The sequence below is a fragment of the Ursus maritimus genome, unplaced genomic scaffold, assembly GCF_017311325.1.
Source record: "Ursus maritimus isolate PB19 unplaced genomic scaffold, ASM1731132v1 scaffold_4, whole genome shotgun sequence".
In the NCBI taxonomy this organism is placed as follows: Eukaryota; Metazoa; Chordata; class Mammalia; order Carnivora; family Ursidae; genus Ursus; species Ursus maritimus.
Genome location: NW_024426552.1, coordinates 86,741,424 through 86,761,725, shown reverse-complemented (window position 1 = coordinate 86,761,725; position 20,302 = coordinate 86,741,424). Strand labels below are relative to the sequence as shown.

The 20,302-nt window shown below is 34.2% G+C and overlaps 1 protein-coding gene across 2 annotated transcripts in view; it reads left to right on the top strand.

Moving 5' to 3' along the window:
* Positions 1 to 20,302, top strand: part of NAALADL2 (N-acetylated alpha-linked acidic dipeptidase like 2) — a 1,239,935-nt gene that overhangs the window by 944,451 nt on the left and 275,182 nt on the right. For both annotated transcript variants that reach the window (XM_008705318.2, XM_008705320.2), the window contains one exon: positions 2,934 to 3,053. In XM_008705318.2, coding sequence (XP_008703540.2) covers positions 2,934 to 3,053 — 120 coding nt within the window. The remainder of the gene's footprint in view (positions 1 to 2,933; positions 3,054 to 20,302) is intronic.

The following is a 20,302-nucleotide window of genomic DNA, read 5'->3' as shown; positions in this document are numbered from 1 at the left end:
GTGATGCATACAATTACTTTTTTTTTTTTTTTAACTTTCTGCCAATATGCACTTACTTTTTTTTTTTTTTAACTTTCTGGCAATTATCTGAAATTAGGAAACAGTCTCCTATGTTAAATATCTACGACCTTAGCATCATACCATAGCTATACAATATGTATATTGGCCTCAAAATAGTGCTTTCCTTCCTTCTCACTCCCTCTACTCCATCCTTCTTCTATTCCTATGCCTCCATCTCTCTGTTCCTTCTTTCCTACAAATTTATTTATTAACCTACCTGCCTACCTATACTACCTTAGGAAGGCTTTGTCTAAATGAAATCTAACATGCGGTGGGTGATAGTTAGAATACCACTGGTATGTTTAAGTTTCAAATGCTTTTGGTAGGTCTGTGTTTCACAGATGCACTGTATTTTTAATGGGATATATCAACAGATAATTGGATTGATGCCATATTAAAAACTTTGAAAACATTTAAAAACTCTTAGATATGCTATTTATTTTATGATTTTTTAAAGAGGGTTATGTAAAAAGGTAGGAAAAATCTATACAATTTTATCTAGGAAAATAAAGCTATTTGATATTCTAGTTTATTTACTGTCACGGCTTTGGAGGAAAAAAAAAAAAAAACCCTAAATATCTAATGGGAAATTCTCCTATTTCATTTTTTATTTAAGTACTCAAGAAAAAAAAAGATAAAATGTCTATTGATTTCAATGAAAATATCAAAAAGATACACAAAAGGAAATAGCAAGGGTCTTTTTTAATTTGAAGAAAAAGAAAACTTAAAAATGGAGAAATTTTAGTGTAAAATTTATTAAGATATACATGTTGCAAGTGAGAATATTTTTCATACTCAAATTAGTTGTGTGAATATTTGTTCTATATTCAAAAGAACTAATTCAAATAAATAAATTCTATTGCTGAAAGAATCTTTTTAAATTGACAAATTTAAGTTAGATGGAAAATGTAATAGCTGAACCAACCTCTCAGACTTCTATTCCAAATTACTTACTTTAAAGGCATAAACAAGTTAAAAAGCAATTTGGGGAGTATATTTGTGATCTGGGCTGATTTTAGTATTTCAGAATTATATTTATGTATGTAGGCATGTTTGGCAACTAATTATCAGTTCAGTCACTTTCTGTTTTTTTCCATGACTAGGTAGGCAAAGATACATGAGTGAAAAAAATGGTGAATAACCTATAGATTTGATTATTGGCTTATAAAGCACACTATATAAAATTACTATATCTCAGAAGATTATTACAATACTGTTCATGGAGCCATTTTGTAACTCTCTGGTTTAGAAGGAATTCAGAAAACGATTAATTTCCTGTTCTGTCTACTTTTACCAACTCTACTCCTGAGAACGAAACATTTTCTTTTAGGCTGAAATTAATGTATGCTCTGAACAGATTTCCTAGTGAAGATGAGTGAAGAAAGCACTTGTTGACATGTCATATCGCCCTATTTAATGTTGCTTGCACAGGAAACCCTTGAAACCCATAGTTGTAATTTAAAAGTTTGGGTGATATTGGTCAATCAACTTAAAACTGGAATTTATAGTGATAGAGTTATTATAGAAGTGACTGAATACTGATCTTGATCCTTGAGGAAAATTATCACATTTTACTAAATAATTAGTACCATTTCTAAATAAAATAGTACCGTTTGCTACATGAAAAATACCATTTCTTCTTTTGAAGATTCTTCATTTTTCACAGGCGACTGTGGAAATACCACAGATTTTACAGTCAGAAAGTCTGACTTCTAATTCTTTCTACCATAAAAAGTTGTGGTCTTAGGTGAGATTAACTCCTCCAAGACTTGATTCCCCCACACGTATTATAATGTGAGGTTCTCATGAGTGTTAAACGGACTGACATATATACAGTGTCTATGTGCTAGTGTGTAAATAGAAGCTGTTTTGCCACAGCACTTGTGGGACATTTTTTTTTTTAAAAAGGGACGTTTTCTTTAAAAACAATAGTATGTGCAAAGCAGAGAATTTAAGCTTCAGTTCATCATCCCTGTCCATTTAAAATATTTATTAATTTTACATGAAATGTCTTCACCTCTCTTACAGAGGTCTAGCTGAATTTTCAACCTAAAATGGAGTCACATACTGATTTGCTAGGGAGACTGGCTCTTGCAGTCTTCCATGTCATAGTGTTGGAGGAAGAAAGGTAAGGTCCCAAGACATGAAGTAGGACCGTTTTTAGGTCATTTCTATAGAATTGTCACCATGATGGTTAGTCATTAAGTATTTGTACAAAAAAGGAGGAATATAACAGCAGGCCTTCTTAGCACCGTATTAATAGGCTCAGTTGTCTTCAGTTTTGGGGGTTGGGATCATCAGAGAAGTAGAAAAACTGTTCGGCTGAAATCGTTCTATGCTACTCCTGTGCATAAAATGTACCAGGTTTTATTTCAGGTAATATGTGCAGGGACAAATGTGTATTATGCCCCATTTTGCTTAGGATAAAGAGCTACTTCTTATAAAAATTAGCTCACTGTCTCAAAGGAAAGGCCTAGTTCGATTAATCACCAAAGCAGTTTACCCATGTCTATTCTCTAATTCAGTAACTATAAAATTAAGCACTGCGGTTAGAGTAAACTTTTCTATCTGTACACTAAAGTTGAATCTTAAACCATGTTAACCATTTAAGAACATTTTCTTTTAAGATTTGACTTTTTTCAGGAACATGCTTAAAAATATTTTGTCATGTGTGATATATAACTCCTTAGTCCCTTGATATAAAATCCTTTTATGACCTTTGTACACTCTAATAGAGTACATTTTTTGAAACAGTAGTTGTATAATGTAATGATTTTAAGTAGGAAGAGTTTATCATTCAACACATAACTGATAAATTAAAATCTGTTACTTTTATTTAATGTTTTTTTTTGTTGTTGTTGTTTTGGTTTCAGGATTTCAAGAAGGTTCTGCAGAGAAATGTTGTGGCTTACGTTAGTCTCCACAGTCCCATAAGGGGTAACTCAAGTCTACATTCCATAGCTTCACCATCTCTTCGGCAACTGGTCATAGAGGTAAGATGAACTACTTTTTAATAAAATGGTGATGCAAACAGCCTATTTCTCTATAATTTGGCATGTCTTGATGTTCTCGTTTATTTTTAATTGGCACAAACCATCTATGCTTTAAGAAATAATGTATTGCATATTTTTTATCAATATTCCTTTAACCAGTTTCTTGTGTTCTGCAATTCTGACCTTGCTATGGTGATAGTTGCAGATAGAATTTTACAGTCACAGAGAACATATGTAGAAATGTAAATTTATTTCTTAAAAATCGAATTTATTTCTCAAGTTCCCAATTCTGTTAATCTTGACATTTTTTGGTAAACTTGGTTACTTTTAGATTTCTTCCCCCTCACTCATGTTTTGAGCAAATTTGAGACCTGCCCTATCTTTTCAATAACACTGTAAGCCCCCTAAAAGCAGGATCTGTGTCCACTTTCTAGAATATGGTGATAACTAATTCCAAGATTCTTCGAAAATATTATTTGAAAAATCTTAAGGAAAAGATAGCATGCATTTTCCAATAGAGTAACCTGAAAAAAAATCATGTAGTTTGTGATAATGTCTCACTAGTTATTTTTTTTTTTTAACTTTAGTCACTCTGGGGGCTCCTGGGTAGCTCAGTTGTTAAGCATCCGACTCTTGATTTCCTCTCAGACCGTGATCTCAGGGTCCTGAGGTAAATCCTAAAGTCAGGCTCTGAGCTCCGCCTGTCCCTCCCTCTGCTCGATCTCACTCACTCTCTCTCTCAAATAAATAAATAAATAAATAAATAAATAAATAAAAATAAATAAAATCTTTAAAAAAACTTAGTCACTTCTGGACTGTTTCAAAAAGTTTTTCAGAATATCTTTCCTGTTCATTAGTTGAGTTCCTTTTTATTTTGCATTATTTTTATGACTTATACTACAGATAAAATGATATGTGTTATTTCTCAGAATGAAAATAATAATGTCACCACTGGGAGGTGGTTTTCTCCCAACCCGAAGGGTTATTGGTGTATATTAGAAATGACCTTTTAGATGCCCACAGAGTTTCCAGTGAGTATCACAGAAACTGAACTAGGTAATGAACAGTGCTTTAGTTTAGCCATAATGCCTGATTGAAATGTAATGCAAACTAACATTTTATGACTTTCATAAAGTATTTTCTAGTTTAATAGTTTTCATTGACGTTTCCATATGTAGTATAATAAAGAAGACATTATGAGAGATGAAATAGATAAATCTGTACATTTGAGATCAGCCAAACCCCAGCGTGCATGCCCTAAATTATATCCAGTTCTGTAAGCGAATTCCTCATGTGCTTTGTACTGCTTTGCATTCTATGACCTCTTACCTGCCTGGGAAAAAAACCCAAAGAAGAAAATCAGCTGCAGATGTCTTTCTTAGACAGTTGAGATATTTCTGCACGAGTGAGTGATCAGGAAGAAGTGTCCTGGATGAGCTCAAGTATCCGGCAACTGGGGAGGGTTAGTTTAAAATTTGTCTTTTCCTTCTCTCATGTTACAATGTTTATATATTGAGAACTTTGGAAGATAAGTAATCATTGGAATTCACAAGCAAATAGAAACAACAAACTACTAAGGACTATTAAATCTAGAGAAATATCTATCTATAGACATGTCTGAGAATATACTGCTTTTTAAAATATCTTTGCACATCTTATAACAGAGAAATGTAAAATATTAGCATTGAAACCTAATTATCTAAAAGTACAGCATGGTTTATCAGTAATGAATAGTGACGTGGAAGAGGTACACACTTATCTGCTTGGGGGAGGAATCTTTTTGTTCGATAGTTGAAAATGTTTCTATACTAATCTAAGGATTAGTATATAAATTCTAATTTACTCAAGGAAAATTTCCTTTCAGTTGAGAGAGAGCGTATATGTGTTCAATAGGACAAATTAGAAAGGTAGGATTATCACAAATTCAAATAAAAGCATATGCAATTTTAAAAAATGGAAATTACTTAACTATCTACACTGAATTGTATTAACACAAAACATCTATCTATCTATCTATCTATCTATCTATCATCTATAGTAATTTAAGATATATTTGCATACAATTATTTAATACCAGACATTTTTCTTCAAAATACATAAACACACTTAAAAATATAAAGGTGAAGAGAACTGAAAGAAACAAAACCTCACAGTAATTTATATAATTGAAAATAATTTAACACTAGTAGCATTTTAAAAAGATTTAAAATGTTTCCTTCAAAAAATAAAAGGAACTGGGGTGCCTGGGTGGCTCAGTTGGTTCAGCGTCTGACTCTTGATTTTGGCTCAGGTCATGATGTCAGGGTCATAGGATCAAGCCCCACTTCAGCCTCCATGCTCAGCAGGGAGTCTGTTTGATATTCTCTCCCTCTCCTTCTGCCCCTCCCCCCTCAAATAAATAAATAAATCTTTTTTTTTTTAGAGGAACTGATTATAACAACATAAGTAACTTTACTTGCAAAGACGTTTTATCAGTCTTCAGAACCTTTATATTTTTATCAGTGTACTTAGATTCTGTTACCATATACAAATACATATTTCATATAATCTAGTGTAAAACAAACAAAAACAAATAAAAAATGATTTTCCTGCAAAGAACAATATTTTTTATAAAGCATGCTGACTAAATTGTGGATGACATAAGATTATACAGAATATCCTGTACAACAATGTATAGAATAAAAAAAAAAAAATCTCACTAAGTTCATGTGGTGGAAATAAATATATCAGATGGAATCTTTAAAGATTAATATACGGTACTGCATTTATTTATTATTTATTTCTTTATTTCTTTATTTATTTTTATTTAAATTCAATTAGCCCACATATAGTATCTCATTAGTTTCTGATGTAGTATTCAATGTACTGTATTTATTAAAAAAAAAACAACTAGACAAATATAGGATATTTTAATGGATTATGGGTTGATAAGAAACAAAACTGTGAAATGGTTGCCCTAAATCAAATACCAGTTCAAATTTCATTTTAAATGTGTTATCCCAGTTAAGGAAGATGATAGTTTCATTGTCCTTGGTCCTTTAGATCTTGGTATGCTATTATTTTTGTTTAAGTTAGACTTACTGGATGAACTGAAATAATGGTTTACATACAGTAAAATTCTCCTTTTTTTTTTTTTTTTTTTAAGATTTACTTATTTATTTGAGAGAGTGTGTATGTAAGCAAAGGGAGGGGCAGAGGGAGAAGGAGAGAGAAAAGCTCAAGCAGACTGCCTGCTGATCACTGACCCCCATGTGGAGCTTGACCCCACAAGCCTGAGATCATGACCTGAGCCAAAACCAAGAGTCTGAAGCTTAACCAACTGAGCCATCCAGACACCCATAAAATTCTCCCTTCTTAAGTATGCAGGTTGATTAATTTTAACAAATGTGTACAAGCATATAAACACCATTACAATCAAGACATACAGTATTTCCATTCCCAAAAAGTCCCCTCATAGCCCTTTGCATTCAGTGTCCTCTCTTTACTCCTAGTTCCTGGCAAAGACTGCTCTGATTTTTGCCCAAATGGTTTTGTCTTTCAGAATAGCATAAACAATAGAATCCTTCGATATATAGTCCTTTCTGTGTGTCTTCTTTTCCTTAGCATAATGATTTTTAAAATATGTCCATGTTGAAAGGGGAACCCTCTTACACTGTTGGTGGGAATGCAAAGTGGTGCAGCCACTGTGGAAGACACTATGGAGGTTCCTCAAAAAATTGAAAATAGAACTACCCTATGACCCAGACCTTGCACTACCAGGTATTTACCTAAAGGATACAAAAATAGGGATTCGAAAGGGCACAGGCACCTCAGTGTTTATAGTAGCAACGTCCACAATAGCCAGATTTCCATCTATAGCTGAATGAATAGAAAAGATGTGATATATATGTATTATATATAAATATATATTTTTCCTATGGAATATTACTCATCCATCAAAAAGAATGAAATCTTGCCATTTGCAATTGTGTGGATGGAAAAAGAGTTTTTCGTTTTTTGTTTTTAATTTTTTTTTATTTGTCAGAGATAGAGAGAGCACAAGCAGGGGAAGAAGCAGGCGGAAGGAGAAGCAGGATCCCCGCCGAGCAAGAGCCCAATGCAGGACTCTATCCCAGGACCCTGGGATCATGACCTGAGCCAAAAGCAGACATTTAACCAACTGGGTCATCCAGGCATCCCTAGAGGGTATTATGCTAAGCAAAATAAGTCAGTCAGAGAAAGAAATACCATATGATTTCACTCATATGAGGAATTTAAGAACAAAACAGGTGAACATAGGGGAGGGGAAGGAAAAATAAAATAAGATAAAAATAGAGAGGGAGGCAAACCATAAGAGACTTTTAACTATAGTAAGCAAACTGAGGGTCACTGGAGAGGAGGTGCATGGAGGGATGGGGTAACTGGGTGATAGGCATTAAGGAGGGCACTTGACGGGATGAGCACTAGACGTTATATGCAACTGATGAATCACTAAATTCTACCCCTAAAGCTAATAATACAGTATATGTTAACTACATTGAATTTAAATTAAAAAAAAATTTTTTAAATATGTCCATGTCGTTACACGTGTCAGTAGTTTTACAACGTCTAGATGACAGGGATAGCAAGTCAGTCATGTCTGGGATGAATGCATTACTTCTGGAGCTCTTCCTTCGGCTTGGTACTCTGATTTTGAAAGGAAGAGGAATTAAACCACTGAATTAAGAAAAGAAGCCATTTCTCTGAAATTAGTCTACTAAATTTGCATTAAATCATCCTGAGTGGAGGAGTGCCTAGGTGACTCAGTCGGTTAAGCGTCCAACTCCTGATTTGGCTCCGATCATGATCTCAGGGTCCGGAGATCAAGCCCACCATCAGGCTCTGTGCGCAGCACTGAGTCTGCTTGGGATTCTGTGTCTCCCTCTTCCTCTACTCTTCCCTCACTCGTGCTCTCTTCTCTCTCTCTCTCTCTAAAATAAATAAATAAAATCTTTAAATAAATAAATAAAATCTTTAAATAAATAAATAAATAAATCATCCTGAGTGGACAGAATGAATCTTTTGAAGATTCAGAAACGCTCAGTGACTATAGGTTTTTCTTAGAATTCATGACAGATTGACCTTAAAAAAAATTACAGAATAATGAAAAACTGATGGTTACCAAAGCTAGGTAATAGGAACATGAGAGTTAATTGTTCTACTCTCTCTTCATTGGTGTTTATTTGGAAATTTTCATTATAACTTGATAAAAGTCTCAAAAAAATGCTCAATTTTCCTAAATTATAACACTGATAACTAATAAATTCATTTGTCTTCTGAAAGGAAGTGAGGTACCCCTTGAATGGTAAATAAGACACAAGAACTTAGGCTTTATGTGATTGATTTTTTTTTCTATTAGTTTTGTTAATATTTTGAATCTACATTTCTGCTTCCTTTGTGCTACCAATATTTTTACTCTCCCCCAAAACTTAGTTCACTTAAATTAGCTTGTAAGTTTTAGAATTAAAAATCTTAATCCAAAAACTAAAAATTAAATATTAATATTTCTCTTAAAATCCCCATTTCAGAAATGAATATAGCTTCAAATTATAAATTACCTAATTACCTCTCTATTTCCTTTGCAAAAATGTTAACTTCATGTTCATATTTACTTCTTATTTACATTTTACTATGTAAAAATACAGTAAAATAACCTTTTTGACTTATAATGGTAATGTTAATATGTGCATTATAGACATCAAAAAGTATGTCAATTACATAAAACTAAGAATTTTTTATAAGATCCAATAACCTAATATAAATGGACTTTTTAGTTAAATTTTAAAATCTCATCTACATAGTCTCTAAGAGATTCTGGTGTGAAGTCCCTCGTATGTACTCTGTAGTTGGTGGTCCTTTGGGTTTGGATGATTATTTCTAGGTTTTAGCTATAATGAATATAGTTGCTATGATTATTCTCGTGTGTTGGTAGAATGGGTGCACTCATTTTTCTTGGGTATTTATCTAGAAATGAAATCACAAGGTAACTGGGTAGACACATGATTAACTTTAGTAGACACTGCCAAAGATTTGTCCAAAGTGTTAATTACACTACCACCAGCAATGTGTTGCCCTGTATCAACACATTGGTGTATGTATCTTTTGGGGTTTTAATTTGAATTTCCCTGATGATTAATGATGATTAATAATGTGGATCTCTTCCTCTGTAAAGGATCATTTGAGCCTTTTACCTATTAAAAAAAAAAGAATTTTACTATAAAAAGAGAATTGTTCATCTTCGTCTTGTCAATATGTAAGAATTCTTTATATATTCTCGATTCAAGTTTTTTTGTCGATTATATATTGTGAAATCTTCTTCCAGTCTGTGACTTGACACTTCACTCTCTTCCTGGTAGCAACACACCTCAATTATTAATCTTATGGAAATCTTCTAAGCAGTATTTATTATTCCATATCTTATACAAAACTTGATGAACTTAATTTAGTAGCGATGTTTAAGGAGCATTATAAACCTTTATTATTCTGTCATTCACAAACATTTTCAGTCCTTACTCTCCCTCTCTCTGTCAATCTGATTATATATATATATATATATATATACACACACACACACACATGTATATATAGGTACTCATTTAAATAAAAGATCTTCATAAGATCCACTTTTTTAGAAGAAAAGTCTTTCTTGAAAACAATTTCCATTGATCCTTAAGTGTACAATTAAGGATATATAGATTGATGCCCTCTTAGTTAATGAAACACAACTGTCTTCATGCAAAGTCAGTTATGGAATTCAAGATAAAGTAAGATTTCTCCCCAAATAATAATTTTAAATATTAGGATACAATACAAACACACACATCCCCCTCTATATATACTGCTGTTTCATTTTTATTTATTGAAATCATCTTTCATAGTTCACAGAAGGTATTGATTTTGCCTTTAGAAAAGGCATCCATATATTAGTCGGTGCTCTGTAAGTCTCAAGTAGACAGTGATGAAATTTCGAAGAGGTTATTTTGGGCAAGCCTGAAGCATTTGTACATATGAAAGTAGTCAATCTAGCTATATTCTTCTTAAATGTCACTTTTGAAGCACCTGCCAGACACTGGCAAACCTGATCAAAATCAAATGATTGCATCAATATTATAAGACAGTCCACAGGATAGACATGTTGTTATTTTTTTAAGTCCCTGAGAAAAAGTAGCAAACATTTCCTTAGTTTTATAGTGTTTTTAAACAATTTTTCATGTTTTATTTTTTAATACCAAGATCTACCCACCAGGAAATATAGTACATATATCTTAATTCAGCTGCATTCATTAGAGCATTGAGCCCAGAACCAGAATACAGTATTACATCATTATGAATACCCCCAGTCTGTTGCAGAGCTCTATAATCTGATAAATATTTATAAAGAACCCAACTGTGTATGTGTGACATTGCTGTTGATATTGTAGGGAACACAATTAGTAGATGAAATGCCCCTGTTGTCTGGGAGCTTATGACTTTACCATGAACCTCAGACATACATAAATAGCTAAAATATAGGGGTGAATGTAATGTGTGCTATGTTGGAATTCACAGGAAAGAGGCAATGAAATCGGTTTAATTCAGAATCATGTATTATATAACAGTGGCAAAAAGGTTGAATATACTCAGAATCTTGAAGGCATTTAACCATCTGTCTTGTCAAAGCTCAATACTTTGAGCGTATAAACCCACTGCTCCTTTCCAGAACTACCTATGCCTCTTTTCAAACCACACAACTGATGTCCATTTCCATTTCCTTGCTCAAGTCAAGTGCAACTCCATTACGCTTCTGATCTTTTTCTCTCGTGTTGACGGGTACGAACTGCCATGGCTGTGTCTGCCGTGGTACTTGTACAGTTGCTACGAAATGCCACAGTGCTGGTTTCCATTTTGCCTGACCATGCCGCTATTCCCTACAGGGTCAAGACAGAGGAGATATGTTAGCCTCAGCGCATAATTGGTTCAAATGTGTGAGTTTCTAGAAGCCTGACTTTCAAATAACAGAGTTATTAATCAATTTTTTTCTTGATTTTATTTTTATACGAATAAAAATGGAATTAAAATGACTAGCCCTAGTCTGCTAGGGCTGCCATAACAGAATACCACAGACTGGGGGGTTTAAAGAACAGAAATTTATTTTCTTACAATTCTGGAGGCTAGAAGTCCAAGATGAGATTCAGGTAGGGTAAATTTTTCCTAAGGCCTCTCTCTTGGCTTTGGCTTGCAGAGAGCCACCTTCTCACTGTGTCTTCACATGGTCTTTTCCCTGTGCATGCTCATTCCTGGAGTCTCCTCTACTTCTCATGAGGACACCTGTCCTATGGGATTAGGGCTCCATCCTTATGTTCTCATTTAACTTTAATGACCTTGTTGAAGGTCCTACCTCCATAAATATGGTCACATTTGTGGCTAGGTTTCAACCTATAAATTTTGGGAAGACACAATTTAGTCCATAACATTGACCAAAATGCAGAGTGGTAGAGTATAAAAGGTACAGTGGTAGAATTTAAAAAACTGTCTTTTCTTTTTCTCTCTCTTTTGTTGATAATTTTAGTAGAGAGTACAGAAACAATGCTTAATTTCTATTCTACTTGCTATAAAATATAAAAGTAGAATTGACTTTGAAACATTTACCACTGACTTGTCTTTCATGATACACGACGTAGTTTTTGTTTGTGTATTTGGTTTTATCCTTCTTAGTTTTTATCTGTTGTTTAGTTTTTAAGGAGAGACATTCTCTGTGCTTTCTTGCTCACTGTAAGTTACAACTCTTTTCAGTGGATTCTGCTTAATTCTACTTAATTGATCTTCCTTTCCGCTGCTTCTACTACCAGTAGCCAACTGAAGTGACCGTAAACACTAATAAACTGATGTAAAATCCTATCTCACACTAATTTACCACTTCAATAAAGTCTCACATTTGAAATTGTGATTCTATTGGCAGGTGAATCTATCTCCTAGGTTTACAATAATACTTTTCTTTGTGTTAAAACCAAGCAATGCCTCCAGTTTATTACTGTTTTACAAGGTTTTCTGTTCAGTATATGCTGACAATTTGTAAATCCCTTTTTATTTAAATCTAGGCATCAACGGAAGGCTTAGATCCTGGCTAAAACCCTGAATTTCAGAAGGCAGCTGATTTAAATATTTGGATGACATAGCCAAAGAATAGTGCAAACAATTAGAGATATTAAAATATTAATAAATTTACTGTGAACACATTCATGCAATCAACATGAACATCATGTTCATAAATGGCTTTCGCTGACTTCGTTTTAGTCTGTGACGTTTTGATTGGTATGTTAGACACTAGACCCCTACAGGACTCAACAGAATGTCCATTTACTCAGGGGAACTATTAGTGAATCACCATTGTTGGCAGGTTAGATAAAACTTTCACCTATACAACATCATTAATACAATATAATACACTTTACCATGTTAAAAACAATGAAACTTATTCTGATGAATTAATTGTCCTTTTTCCCCACTTGATCTTTAATATATTTTAGTTAAAAACCTACCACTGATGTCATCAGCTAATTATCTATATAGCAATTACAATAGCAATGCTTTGTCCTTATGAGGTATGACATTTTATCTAAAATTTCTATGAGTAATGAAATTAATTTAAGCAGACATGGCTTCATGCTTTACAAAACATCTTTTCAGGGGCGCCTGGGTGGCTCAGTCAGTTAAGCATCTGACTCTTAATCTTAGCTCAGGTCTTATCTCAGGGTTCTGAGCTTGGGCCCTGCACTGGGCTCCAAGCGGGGCATGGAACCTACTTAAAAACAAACAACAAACAAACTAAAACACCTTTTCACATATAACTACTGGGATCATTTTAGTTTCTAGTGGCATGTGCTTACCCTGAATAAGTTGTATAAATTATGCTCCTTTGCTTTTGTTAGTTATATTTTTAAGTAGCATCTTGACCAAACAATTTTGTATTTGTGTTGATATTTCATATTTGAATGGCTCCCTTGGTTCTTTAACAAAATAATTTGTTTCTGTATACTAACTGTTACAGTTATGCTGTTTCTGTATACTAAGAATGAATTATCTGAAAGAGAAATTTGAAAGCAATGCCATTGGGGTGCTCAACTGGGTGGCTCAGTTGGTTAAGCATCTACCTTCGGTCATGATCCTGGAGTCCAGGATCAAGCCCTGTGGCAGGCTCCCTGCTCAGCAGGGAGTGTGCTACTCCTTCTGCCCCTCCTCCCGCTCATGCTCTCTCTCTCTCAAATAAATAAATAAAATTTAAAAAGTAAATAAATAAAAACAATGCCATTTACAATAGCACTGAAAACAATCAAATGCTTAGGAATGAATTTAATCAAAGAGGTGAAAGACCTGTATACTGAACATTGTAAGACATTGATGAAAAGGATGGAAGAAAACACAAATAAATGGAAAGATAATTCATGTTCGTAGATGAGAAGAATTACTATTATTAAAAATGTCTACGCTTTCCAAAGTGATCTACAGATTCAATGCAATCTCTGTCAAAATTCCAATGGCATGTTTCACAGAAATTGAAACAATTCTCCTAAAATTTTATGGAGCCACAAAAGACCTCTAATAGCCAAAGTGATATTAACAAAGAACAAGTCTGGGAGTATCACATTCCCTCATTTCAAGATCTATTACAAAGCGGTATTAATCAAAACGGTATGGTACTGGCATAAAAATAGGCACATACGTCAGTGGAATAGAACAGGGAGTATAGACATAAGCCACGCATATATGGTCAGCTAATTATTGACAGGGTATCAGGAACATACTCTTAAATAAATGATGCTAGGAAAATTGGATATCCAAGTGCAAAAGAAGGACACTGGGCTAATGTACAGCATGGTGACCAGAGTTGATAAGAACAGTACCGTATACTTCAAAGTTTTTTAGAATAGATCTGAAGCATTCTGCACACACACACATGCACACGCACACACAGTTACCTGTGTTCACTATGTGAGCTGATGGATATGTTAATTATCTTGATCTGGATAATCATTTCACAGCATATGTGTATATGTAATCATTATTTTGTACATTTTAAACATAATTTAATGTTTAATGTAATATAAAATGATTTAAATGATTTAAAAAAACAATCTAAAATGAAAAATCTAGATTCTTGGTCAAAATAACAAATGAAATAAATGCTTTGCTAAAAAAAGTGAACTCAGAAGCAAGAGGAGATTGATGTAATAATGTTAAAAGAACAGTTGAACAAATAAGCATGATAATGAATCTTGCTTTAAACTCATATTTCCCAGTGTGTGTTGCAAAAGATATACTAAGTAGAACCTTCCGTAGTTATCCGATGCATGGCAAAGATCCAGAGGCAAACAGGACATGCAGCCTTTCCCAAACCTGTTTTGTTCTAGAACCATTCTCCTATAGGTATCTTGTGAAAATGGTTGGGGAAATGCTGCTTTAAACAAACCCTACATGCACCCAAAAGTTGGAATTTTTACAGAAGCTTAAGTAAGTGTTCGATCCCTTCACTTTGAAAATGGATTTCTTCAAAGGGCAAGATCTGCAATTCGCATACACTTTTTCAGAAACACACCTCAATATACAGAGCCGATAAGACTCGAAGGCACTGATGACTCCTTCCCTTTGATCTGGAATTTCACCTGCAAATTTATAGCCTTAAGCATCCTATAATTTGACACTAATCTCCCCACAGTAGCTACTGTTAACTATATTTTTTAGTAGGGAAATTACTATTTTAAGACCAGGGTGATGAAATAAATTAAACAGCAGAAGAAATTAAGCTAACCCTGAAACAATACTCCTGAGGCCCATGATAACAATTTTGTGTAGGTCTCCAAGGAGTAGAGAAATCATTTCAATTCAGCCTACAGAAGAATTCTCAAACAGGGTGAATTATCTTAAGGTGCTCCAACATTGTATAGGTGTTGTGAAGAGGGATTGAACCTTTTTATGGGTGGTTGCTCCAGCCAGTCTTTATTTATAGAGAAATTCACTTCTGAATCCATCCCCTATTTATTTGTGTTTGTTTGTTTAGTTGCGTAATGTACATGAGAGCCTGCCATTAGTTTCTGGGTTGTTAACTTTCATGTTTATTGTTTATTTATCTATACTGAGCCTTTACAAATACTGGCTCTAAGTGTATAAACTATATTTTATATGTTACATATTAGCAGTTGGTGAATATAAGAGACCATGACAACTTTAAGTCCAGTGTTGATGTTTAAAACTTTTCTATGGCAGCATAACGCATAAATACGGAGAGCAGATGTAGACACTCACCTGTGATAACCATTTCACCCTGACGTACTTCCAACTCATTTATCTGGGAGAGTCAATGGTAACCCCAGGAAGAGTTAAAGATGCCAGTGGCCCAGATTAAAACTGAAATAGACATGACTCTAGAGAGGATTATAGAGAAAAGGTAGTTTAGAATCACAGCATCAGAACTGGTACCCTTTTCTGCAGTATACTTTGAAAGTAAAGGAATCCAGAATTATTTAGTTTGAAACTTTCAGAAATTGAATGAAAGATATTAATTTCTAAATTATGTTTTACATGAAGCTCAGTCATCTTTGAAATAAAATGACATATCTTGCAGTTGTATATGGCATATCACCCAAAATGTTAAGCAAGTTTCAATAATGTTCAGTAGGTAATTATAGGTTAAGAAAATAATAAGATATTGCATGATCCCAAAATGAGGTGACAGGCTCTAGCTTGGTGAAAAGCCACAAAGGTGATTGGCATTTTCACTTTATCCTAGAAATAGGAATTTGATAAAGAACTCTATACATTACAAAGAATTCCCTGAGACTTATTCTATCTCCTTCCATTAATTTATTTTGTTCTTCATAGAAAAATTATAAACACTACATGCGCAAAAGTAAAATCAATCGTCTGTAATTTTGCTCAGAGAAAACCACTGAGAATATTTTCCTTTGTGTAATGTGTGTAGATATATTGTTACCAAAAGGAAACTGTATCTGCATTTTTTCTCTCAAAATGTTATAAATAGTTTACATTTTATATACATATTACAATACCTTTGGTACATGAGTGAATCAAATGAAAGTAAGTATAGGAGAATTTATTGTAATATACTGATAACCTTTCTGTAGGGTTGGAATTTTTTCAAAATAATAAATTCAATTAATGAATGTATATTATCTTATAACATAGCTATATAAACATTTGTTAACCGGTTCCTTTTTTAAGAACATTTATATACTGTGTAAAGGTGGTTTTTTTTTAATTAACATTGCTACAATATATTAGGTTGTACATACCTCTTGCCTCTTTCCAATTAGTTCCTTTATCAGTCACTAGACAGTTGCATGTAACAAAAGGCATTTCTTTAAGCATAAATGGGTTTTTGATTTGGAATTAGTTGTTACAAAGGCTTCAGCAGGGCTGCAGGAGCCACCTTCAGGTCTTCCAGGCTTGACTTATAACAGGATGATAGTAGAGACCTTCCAAGGGCATTTCTATCTCTGCATGATAAAAAAAGTGTAGGGTTCAAGAAGCTACTGCCCAAATGACTGAATCTAGAGCCCAGTACTTCTAGTAAGGTCTAGTGAGCTCAGTTATTAGCTTTAGGACCACATAATATAGAGAGAAATGTTGTGCCCCAGCACCTGCACCTTGAAGACCACAAAGCCGGAATCACATCTCTTTACCATGCGTGCAGTGGCAGCCAACAGCTCTGCGACTATCCTCTCATAGCAGAAGCAGCAGATGCTGCGTTATATTCCTCTTACTAACCTCATACAGGTGTGTGTACTTGGTGGCAGCGAGGTTTCAGCAAGTTGTAAAGTGATCACTGGCTTTCCGGGCTTCAGTCATGGAGTAGCTAATCTGTAGTGTTTTACACTTTCTTAGAATAAATTCCAGAATATCAAATTTCTGGATCAAAAATATTAGTTTATTTATATCAGTAATATATTGGAGTGCCTCTTCATACATGCACTTTTTCATAGCACTGTGTTTTAACATTCTTTTTCTTATTATTTATAAATGTTCAAGCATGATAGTATCTATGTTGTTATTTAATTTATATCTGTATATGTTTGATTGTATGGGGAGATGGTGGGGTGGTGCTGTTAGAAGGTTGGGGGAACAACAGTGCACATCATAGAGCAGTTCCTAGGACATTGGCAGACAGCACTTCCCAACGTCCAATTTTCTGATTGAAAAAGGTCATAGGTTTGACGCATTATCTTTTCTTTAGATCTTTACTCAAAATCACCTGAGTGAGAAATTCCTGACTCCAGTATTCAAAATATGAAATACCATCTTGACATTTTGTATCTCCTTTAGAGCTATATATTTTTTTCTCTTTAGCACTTATCATTAACACTTTATATATCTTAACTTTTGTGCATTATCTTTTTTCCCAGTAGACTATTAATTCCTTGAGAGGAGAGATGGTTTTATTCATTGCTGTATTTCCAATATCTGGTACATAGAGACCATGCAATAATATTTTATGATTGAATAAATAAATGAATATTTGTTTTCTTACACTTTCTATTTTTATTAAATAAAGCTTACATCTAGGACTTCTGTTTCCACTTGGGATGTAAAAATTTGCCGGGGACACTGCTCCCACCCTAGCAATGAGAACAAGTGAGATAGGTTACAAAATCATGGTTTTTAAAAATCTTAGATAAAAATTTTTAGAGATCTAAGGCTGCAAATAAGCCTAAGTAAACTGAAATCCAGGAACTGGTAAGTCCTTTCTGGGGGAAAAGAGCTGGTTCAATTTTGGCAGAATGACAAGATGAGGAGGGATCTATAAAAGACATGGGCGAGGAAAAATCAGCAGAAGTAATAAACTTATAACAGACCGCTTGAGATAACATGATTTGGCATTCCAGTAGCCTCGCCTATTTCCCAAGATCTTCCCTGAGCACACAGGTGGAACACCAAAAGCTGGAGGCCGGGCAGATCAGCTGTGAGAAATATCTTCAAAACATACCAGATATTCACCATGTGCAAGACCAGCTGCTGAAACCTGAGTTAGGTTTGCTGAGAGAAATCCCTCTGAGGTGCTCCAGATCGCCACTGAGCAGAAAGGGGTAGCTGCCAGTGGCTGAAGACAAGGAAGGATATATGAGAAAAAGTCCTCTGAGGCACTCAGAACTTTCCTGAGTATAAAACAATGATTGCTGGAGGTGAGGAGGCAGGGTAGGTAAACTGAGAGAAACCCACCCCAGATACTATAAGTCATTAACATGTGCAAAGTGGTGGCTGTTGAAGTTTAGAGCAGGGCAGCCAGGCAGAAAGAAATCTCCCAAAGCTCAGAAAACCAGGCGGAGGACTAGAAGTGAAGATTTTCCCAAGCAGTCAAAACAAAACAAAACAACAGAAAACTGGCATTTAGGCTATAAAAGAGACAGGCATCACTCATGGTTTGGACCACTGGCATCTGGACATAAAGATATCACTGGAGTCACATCAGGCATCAGACCTCAGCATGGAGTTCGCAATAAATCACACTGTTAGCGTAAACTACTGGATAGTTTATGACCGAGGACTTCAGGCATGCGAGAGACTCAGGCAGAATATTCCAAGGGCTCAGAGCTCATCTCTCAGGAGTGAAATGTGCTAAGTTTGAGCAATCCGGGGCTGCTGAGTTAACCCTTAACTCCTTCCCACACAGAAATGTGAAAATGAGTTTCCATGCTAAAAGGAAATGATCTTCAGGGAGAAATAGAGACCACCCAAAAGGCAAATATAATGGGCCCAAAAGATAAATACAATCAGTATTTCATGGTAAATGTGATAGATATATTTTAAAATCTTAAGATATCTATATAGGTATAGATAAAGATATAGATAGATATAGATCTATCTGCTAGAATGGCTGAAATTAAAAAGACTGTCAACACCATACAGTGACAAGTTTTTTGAGTAACTGGAATTCTCATACTTGACTGGTGATGGTATAAAATGGTACCACCACTTGAAAAAGTGATTTGGCAATTTCTTATAAAGATAAATATATCAACCATATTACCCAATAATCCCAAGACTAGGTATTTATCCAAGAGAAATAAAAATACGTCTATACAGTGATATGCACAAGCATGTTCATGAGAGCTTTATTCATAATAGCCCAAACTGGAAACAGTCTAAATATCTGTCAGTAGAAGAACAGGTAAGCAAATTGTAGTTTACTCATATGATGGAATGCTACCTAGAAATAAAAAGAAACAATCTATTGATACATGTAACATCAAATGTTATGATTTGCAAAAGAAGCCAGACACAGAGTACATATTGTATGATTCCATTCATACAAAGTCCTAGAACCAATCCATGGTGAAAGAAATCAGAATAGTATTTACCTTGAAGATTAGAGTGTTCTTGTACATAAACTTTAATACTCATTTGTATTCAGTGTAAATCCTAAACAAGAAAATCATCCACAAAAGGTTCCATCTCATGCTTAGAGATGCAAAATTTCTAATATAGTATTGCTGAGGCTAAGCATAAAATACTATTGGAAAAGAAAAAGTTACTCACTTTTCAGTAAGAAAGAATCAGGGAAGCTAAAATACACTTATGTAAGGGGCATGTATTAGCCAACATTAGCCAACATCTAAAAAATCTCAGCATGAATGTTAAAGTAATCATTAAATTCTAAGTCTGTTACAATTACAATAATTTTTTTATTCAGTGAATTCTTCAGTTTGCACAGGAGGCTCCTTAAATCTGAAGCTTTTAAGAGGCTGCTATTCAGTATTAAATTTCCAGTCATCAAATGCATCTCAGAAGATAAAATCATGAAAATTGTTACTTTCAAATATGTATCCATAGACTGAAGACATAGAGTTTAGTTAGGCAAAGCTTTTTAAGTATCTCGGGAAATCTGTGCAGTTGGCAGAGAAGGCCATGGCCTATGGAATGGTCTTTTAATCCGTCAGTGTCTCGAGGAGCATTAAGTACAGCAATATAGCTCTCAGCTCCCTTTGAGATAATCGTTCAAAGCGCTGTATCAACTGTCATGTGACACGTTCAGAAATTTCTCAAAAGAGCTTTTCATCATGTTGAAAAAGATAGTTGTTCTAATAGATGCATTGCTGCATTAAAAGTCATTTATTTGTGTCTACGTGTTCACCAACCTATTGGTTTTATTTGAAATTATCGATTTCTTTAAACCTAAAAAGTAAACTGCAAATTTAGGTCATAGACTCATATTTAGACTCATAATTTATCTGGGTGAGATT